An 8,257-nucleotide genomic window follows, 5' to 3' on the forward strand; every position below is an offset into this window, starting at 1 on the left:
ACACAATGGTGGTCAGATTTCTGTAAAACATTGCCTGATGGGATCTCAGGAACACAGCCCTCCAGAGGTGAGATAGCCACATCTGCTGCAGAGGAAGGTAGTGGGCTGAGATGGTGCAAGATTCTCTCCCTCTGTTCTCTCCCAGCTCTCTTCTCAGCCAGCTCAATGTCTCGTTCCTGCCTTATCTCTTCTGATGTCCCTCAAAACTGTCAACATCAAGAGGTCACAGCTGTCAGTGGCCATCTCCATGTTGCCCTTGTCAACGTCCATCAGCTTTAGACTTCACTTGAAGCAGACATGGAAATGTTCAGGAGGCCATGGCCCTACGGCCAATTCACCATCTAGAAAGTCTTCGGGTATATAACTGGCACCAACACCCCCCCACCCCCGGTGAATGTGGCTAAGCCAGTGCTGACACTGCTACCTCAGTAATGAGCACATACCGAAAGCAGCAGCATTCTCTAGGATCTCCGAGTTGGTGACCTTGTTCTGCCAAGAGATATTAACAGTATGATGAGACAGCGAAGATGGAAACTGACTTGGCCAGGTTCATCAACTGAGGATAAAGAGTAGCAATGAATGGATTAAATTGAGTGCAGGTTCATGGCTTTGCTTGGCCATCTACTGTTCTTATGTTCTGAAGGCATCTTTACAGTCTCTTCATTTGATTGATTTATTGTCACGTGAACCAAAGTACAGTGAAACCCTTTGCTTACAAGCAGAGCATGCAGATTGCAGTAAGCAAGGATGCACAGATTGGAGGTTGTAAAACACACTTAGAGGCATACTGGTTACATCGCACAGGGTGTGTGCCAGGTGAGATCAATGTTAGCAAGACCAACATTATTTGAGACTATAGAGTCCATCAGTCTAACGACAGCCAGGAAGAAGCTATTCCCGAACCTGCTGGTGTGCACGCTCAGGCCTCTGTATCCTCTGCCTGATGGAAGAGGTTGTAGGAGATCATTACTGGGGTGCGATTGGTCTTTGATGTTGGCAGCCTTTCTGTGGCAGTGAGCCATGTAAATGGAGTCCATGGAAGAAAGGTTGGCTTCCGTGATGGCCTGGGCTGTGCACATAATCTTCTATAGTTTCTTATGGTCCTGTACAAAGCACTTGCCATACCAAGCTGTTATGTACCCAGACAATGTGCTTTCAATGGTTCATCTGTAGTAGCTGACGAGGGTCCTTATGGACATGCCAAATTTCCTGAGCTGCCTGAGGAAGGAGAAGCATTGTTGTGCCTTCCTGACCATCACCTCGACATGGGAAGTCCAGGAAAGGTTATCAGTTATCGTCACTCCAAGGAGCTTGACGCTGTCCACACTCTCAATCTCAGTTCCATTGATGTAGATGGGGCATGTGCTCCTCCTTACTTTCTAAAGTCAATGATCAGTTTTTAGTTTTGCAGACATAGAGAGAGAGAGGTTGTTCTCACTGCACCACATCACCAAAACCTCTTATCTCCCCTCTGTATTTTGACTCATCATTGTTAGATATCCGTCTTACTACAGTGGTGTTGTAAGCGATTGTGTAGATGGCATTCATTTGGAATTTGGCAACACAGTCATGGGTGTACAGGGAGTACAGTAAGGGGCTGAGGACACTTCCTTGGAGGTGCCCCAGTGTTGATTATTATTGTGGATGAGGTGCAGTTACCTATCCTAACTGATTGCAGTCCGTGGGTCAGAAAGCTGAGGATCCAGTTGCAGAGGGTGTAGCCAAGACCAAGGTCTGAGTTTTGAGATCAGACCAGAGGGGATAATTGTGTTGAAGGTGGAGTTGATGTCAATAAGCAGGAGTCTGACATAGGTGTCCTTGTCCAGATATTCCAGGAATGAGTGCAGGGTCAGGGATATGGCGTCCGCTGTGGACCTGTTATATGTCAGTAGGCAAATTATAGGGGATCGAGGCAGACTGGGAGACTGGAGTTGATGTGGGCCATGACCAGCCTCTCTAAATACTTCATGATTATTGAGGCCAGAGCCACCAGTTTGATGGTGGTCTTCTTGAAGCAGGTGGGTACTTTGGCTTGTAAGGAGGTTATAGATGTTGGTGAATACTTCCGTCAATTGGTCCGCACAGGATCGGAGTTCTCAGACAGGGACACTGTCCAGGCCAGTCGCTTTCTTTGGGTTGACTCCCAGGAAGATTGATCTGACGTCTGCAACATTCAGCGAGGGAACAGGTGTATCCGGGGCTGTCGGGCCACTGACATTCTGCTCAAACTGAGTACAGAAAGCATTGAACGTATGAGAGAGAGGGTTGTGGAGACATCTTTTGAGTTCAGAATTCATGGGTTTGTTGTTTAAAAAAAATCTATGATTTAGTCTTTACTCTTTAAAGTTTCAACAATCTGGACAATCAGCTTCTTATTTTCTTCCTAGTTTATGTACACGTCACAAGCTCACTGTGATGATGCTGTCACTTTAAGAGGTTATTTTATCCTGGTTTTTCTTTGAAGGGGTTTTAAGGCAGAGGTCTCTGTGAAAGTAAAAGAATTTGAGGCACTCTGGGGTTTTTTTTCCAAAAATGTTGGACCAATGGTAGCAGCCTGGGTGTGACCAGCTCTCTCAGGCCAGGCTTTCTAGTCTTTTTTAGTTTTTAGGTTTAGTTTTCAGAAGTCTTTGGGGTCTCAAGAGTTGAAAACTTCAGTGGACATGTCATGACTGATATGCTTTGTCTGAATTTTCCTCCTGGATTGAAGAACTGCATGTGAGAATCTGTGTCTGAATTTGCCTTTTTGCCAAAAGGTGTGTTTAAGGAATGTTACTATATTGGAACAGTTAATTAGTGATAGTTAACTATTATTTGGTTAAGTTTTCCAATTGTTAAGTTATTCTAAATTCCTCTTTTGTTTGCAGTTGAACTATCGCGTTTAAATAGATTGTTTTATTTAATATCGAGTAGTTTGACCAGTTGCTTCATGTCTGGAACACGGCACTTCACATGTAGCTTTAAAATAAGAAAACGTGAGGGTCTAGGCTACTTACATGAAATATTTCACGGGGTTCTGGTTTGATCCAGAACACACACCCATTACATTGTGCCATTATCAACACCCCACATCCACTCTATACTCGTGCAAAGAATTGTTTTAAATAGAAGAAAAATTGAATCGAATTCAAGGTCACAAATTTTAGCATGAACAGGATTGCCCTGGACAGACAGACAGTTTGTCCTAAATAATCCCTATCGGTTGCAATATTCCACTGGAGCCTGCTGTCACCCCTCTTCATTTCGCCATATCCTTCTCTCTCCTTCGCTGTCACATACGCATCTAGTTTCTTTTGCATCTATACAATTCATCTCACCCATTCCCTGTGGTGTTAATCCAACCATTTTCACTGATGCTTTATTCTACTCTTACTACAAACATTCAGTTGCGATAATTTTATTTTAATTTTAAAAGAAAACAGTAATAATGTAAAATTTCATGTAGTATCTAAACTTGTACTCAGGAGATCTGTCACAATTCCCATTTTGTAACTGAAACAAAACTCCAAAACATCCATCAGCCACATACACTATGCCTCAGTTCCCCAAAAAACAGCTAATTTGGGGCTTATCGTGTGCTGTCCTCTGCTACACCCACTAAATGGAGACCTGGAGTGGGAATCTGGAAGAAGGGAGGCAAATTATGAGAATTTAAGAGTTGAGGACAGGCAAAAAAAAAAGGAATGAAATGCTAATTTGATTCCTAAGTTCAGCTGCAGAATCATCAAAACAATGACTTGTATGCTGTTGAGAAGGCAAATATGTTGCTAGAGATTTCCATCTTGCACTTGGAAGAACAACCACAAGAATACCAAATCTCAAAACCTCATACTGCAGAGGGATGGTGGAGATATTTAAAATTTCTTGCATTTGTCCTGATGTGTGCAAGGTGAAAAGTTTAGCAACAAGTCTCATTTTCCAGTAAAATTCACATTCTGTATTAACAAACGTTTTGTACTAACAAACAACATTGACTTGTACAGAATGTGAATTACGATCTCCAGCTTTCAATAATGAAGCAAACTTCTGACCTTGTGGTTAAGTATAAATAGTAATTCTGAGCAAACAGTATATTTCAGCCATCTATATAAACAGAGTCTCTGAATTACTGATTTTGAGTCCGTCCTACAACACAACTTGGCTACTTCTCCAGTGCAATATTGAAGGAGTGCTGCATTGTCAGAGGTGCTGTCTTTCAGATAAGACAGTAAACTCAGTTGCCCTCTCAGGTGGATTTAAACGATTTCAAAGCAAAATCTTTAAGGGCAGCTGGGCAGTCGTGACCAGCCCAATATCCCTCATCCAATACCACTATGACAAATTGCCTCGTCATAGTCTGCGTGCTGTTTGCTGTGTGCAAACCTACCATGTTCCTACATTATAACTTTGACAATGCTTCAAAAAGGTATTGCACATGGCCATTACCGGGATTTTTGTGATGTGAACATTATCTATCTCTTGCTGACTCAGTGCTGGTTGTTATCCAATTCTTGTTGTCATTTCTACAGTCGTTACTCAGCATTGAGGATGACAATAGGGTTGATGACTAAATTTAAGAAATTAGCAAAAGGAAATCAGGAGAATTGTTTTACTCAGTGACCACTGATGACCCTAAAAGGTCAATGGAAGCTGATTCAATAGTAGAGGAAGGAACAAATACTTGAAAAGGGAACGTTTGCAAGGTTATAGGATAAAATAAACGAGTGGCATTAGGTGAATTTCTCCTTCAGGGAGCCAACACAGTCACAATGAGATAAATAGCCTCCTTCAGTGCTATAACCACGCAAGTCAGAAGCAGGTGTTCAGTAGTACTGAGCTTGACAATTGCTGAAAAAAGTCACTTTATTCAAATATGTTGATTTGCACTTAATAGGATAATTCACAAGAATGCTAATTTCAGGGGAAATCCAAAACTGATAATGTATGAGGGGAGAGTGTTGGCATATTCAGATTCTATAATAATTAGAAATTTCTATTTAATACAGAAGTGGACTCAGTAAAGGTCGTTTGGTCAGGGTCTTCCCCCCTCCCCCCCCCCAATCAAAAAGTTACAATTTTTTCTGAGATTAAAAATAAATCTTTTGAGTCTTTCAATAGAGAAAAAGGATCTGTGGTGACTGGCTGCAAATATTGATACAGATGCAAATATTCAATATCCATCCAACCATTCTGAAGAGTCTGCGTTCCCCAAAAGGAGGAAATGCCATCACTGCAAACATTTTTGATCAGAGACTAAAATAAATGAGGAAGTTAACAGGAAATGTAAAGATCTGAAGCCAGAGAGCCCAGGGACACCAGCTGCAAAACCTGAGTCAATAAACTTAACCCTACACACTTTTTAAAAACTGCACATTCAATTTTTCTTCAATCCAATTGCTGCAGAACACTAAATCTGAACTAATGCGTGTTACATATGAGAATCTCATTGTGGAGCTATTGTCAAACCTTAACATAAAAAATTAAAGCTATTTTGGGAGGAATGAGAAAGACGCAGAAATCTCCTGCATTTCCTGTAAAAGGGAGCAATTTATAATCCCTAAACTAGGTTATTAGAATATGCATTTATACAGCGTCTTTCACATTGCAAAATGCCCAAAGCACTTTGCTCAAGTATTACCATAGACAAAATGTGAATTCCACCTGCTTTCTCCCAAGAAACATTTTTACATCATAACACAGACAATATCATTTTGACTGCTCCTTCTATTATTAAGGATTCATGATAGTTTAATCAGATTTTGATTTGCAATTGTTAGGACGACTCACTAGGTTGCTCTATACTAAGAAGTAATCTCTACTTAGCAGAAAGATCAATGTGGATCTAGACATTTTGCTCCCTTCCCCCCACCCTTTCATTTGCTCAAAACCTTTATCAAAACATATCTATCATTACTCAGTTCCAGTGCAGGGTCATCATTGACCCAAAACATTAGTAGTTTCTCTACACAAACACACTGCCTTATTTGGTGAACTTTTCCAGAATTTTGTGACCTCTTGATCAAGAGGGTGGGCTCAAGCAACGTTTAAAGAAGGAGCAAAAGGGACATTTTATGGTAGAAATTCCAGATTGTAGGACTCCAGGCTGGCACAAGGTACAAAATGTTAGGAAGATGAAAACTGGAGATATATATAAGAATCAGAATTACGGGAGTGCGGAGTGGCTGTGTAACTTTCTCCAACCTTCAGACAGATGAGAGAATAACCCCATTGTTACAGCACAGGAAGCCATTGGCCCTTTAGGTCTATACTGTTTCTCCTCAGGAACAATTCACCTACTGCCATTCCCCTGCCTTTCCTTACACATTGTTCCTTTGCAGATAATCATCCAATTCCCTTTTGATTGAACCTATTACCACTGCATTCTTGAACAATGCATTCCTGATTGGCTAAAGGAACGATGACAATTACCTTAAATCTCTACCTTCTCATTCTCGACCCTTTCCATAAATGGATAGTTTCTCTCTATCTACTCTGTCCTCCTAATTTTGAATATCCATATTCAATCTCTTCTCAGTCTTTGCTTCTCAAAGGAGAGCAGTCCCACCTTCTCCAGTCTGCCTGCGATTCTGAAGTCCCTCACCTACCCTTGTGGATCTTTCTAGACTCTCACTAGTGGCTTCACATCCTTCCTAAAGTGCAATGTCCATATGTAGATCATAGAATTATAGAATCACTACAGTACAGATAGAGACCATTTGGCCCATCAAGTCTAGCTGAATCTTTGAACAGCTTCCAACTTAAACCCACTCCCAGTCTGTAACCCTGCATTCCCCATTGCTAATCCACTGAACCTTCACATTTTTGGATTGTGGGAGGAGCAGAGCACCCAGTGGAAACCCAAGCAGACAAGGTGGGAACATACAAACATCCATACAGACAGGTTGGAATCGAACCTGGGTCCCTGTCACTGTGAGGTAACAGAGCTAACCACTGGGCCCACCGCACAGTGGGTGTAATACTCCAGCTGAGGTCAAACCAAAGGCTGTGGAAGGGTTTTCAAAAGACAGTCCTCACCAAAATAGACTGATGTGTGTTGAGATGGGTGACACTCAATACAGATTAGGATAGGAACAACATTAGAGGGGCTCAAGTTTATGAAGGATGCAAAATGGAAAAATATGTTCAAAATGTTTAGGCTAGGCCCCAGCACCTCTGACATTCCCTGCATACAGCCAAATTCTCACTGAACTGGTAAATGAACCTCACCAGTTCTGGTTGAAGAGATGCTAATGAACAACCACTGTGATAAAAATAGGTGCTACTCTTCTTGCATTTATAAACACAAATAAGATAAATGCGACATCGAGTGCGCTTTAAAAAGTTCTGGTGAGACCTGAAACGCTAACTATCGCCATCTCTACAGAAGCTGAGCTTCTGGATATGTTCAGCTTTTTGTGTTGATATTTCAAAGAGGGCAGTGAAGCGCTTTGGAACATCCTATTGAAATGAGTATTATAAATACAAGCCTTTCTTTGCACTCTGGTACACTTGAGTTTCTGTTGGCTGACTGTGTAAACGCAAAGATGCCCTCAGCTTTGCTCTGAACTGCCTGACTATAAAAAGTTCCAGGCAGGCCGGAGCCCAGCAACATAAACAGGCTTCTGTCTGGCACGAAATCAAAAACTACATTCGCGGTTCTCTAAAGAATGCAAACCACTTGTGAGATGATCGGTCAGAAAAGGTATTTTAGGAAAAGAAAAAGCTCGAGGCTGGATGAATCATCCGGGGGGGGCGGCTGCACTGTCGCTTTTGTGCAACTATATTGCTGGGAGGGGAATAACTTTTGTACCTATGCTTCGAGGTTTTGTAATACTGTATAAGGGAGACAAATCTATTTTAACACGGAGTGCACAGTGTAGCTAAATGAATGCCATCCATTATTCCCGCTCCCTCCTTAGTGGGATACAATTTGTTGAGGTCCCTTTGCCAGATTCCCGGGAATAGAAGGTTGGCGTTCGCTACAAAATGTAACGAGTTGTCTCCACGCGTTTCATTCAACCCACCTTCATCCTCTCTATCCCTGCCTCGAACTTCAGCTGCTCCACCATCCGCTGCATGCTCGACACGTTCGAGTTAGTACTCATGCTTTCTCCCCTCTCCCCAGTACTTTTCTTTCTCCTCTCTCTTTTCAAATGCCGGGACTGTAACTCAGAGTCTTACTCTGGGCACTTTGCAAATGCTCCACCCGAGTTGTCACGAGAGGAACTGATGTCATTGGGATTCAGCAGTGAAGAGAGAGCGGCGGCTGAAAACACACACA

At 42.1% G+C, this 8,257-nt stretch overlaps 1 protein-coding gene across 1 annotated transcript in view; it reads right to left on the reverse strand.

The window, feature by feature from the left end:
• gng10 (guanine nucleotide binding protein (G protein), gamma 10) overlaps nt 1-8,257 on the reverse strand; it is a 28,220-nt gene extending 19,963 nt beyond the window's left edge. Inside the window, exon 1 of the mRNA XM_072588104.1 lies at nt 8,001-8,257. Within this exon, the coding sequence (XP_072444205.1) occupies nt 8,001-8,081 (81 nt within the window). The 5' untranslated portion in view covers nt 8,082-8,257. The remainder of the gene's footprint in view (nt 1-8,000) is intronic.

The sequence above is a fragment of the Chiloscyllium punctatum genome, chromosome 2, assembly GCF_047496795.1.
Source record: "Chiloscyllium punctatum isolate Juve2018m chromosome 2, sChiPun1.3, whole genome shotgun sequence".
Taxonomy (NCBI): domain Eukaryota; kingdom Metazoa; phylum Chordata; class Chondrichthyes; order Orectolobiformes; family Hemiscylliidae; genus Chiloscyllium; species Chiloscyllium punctatum.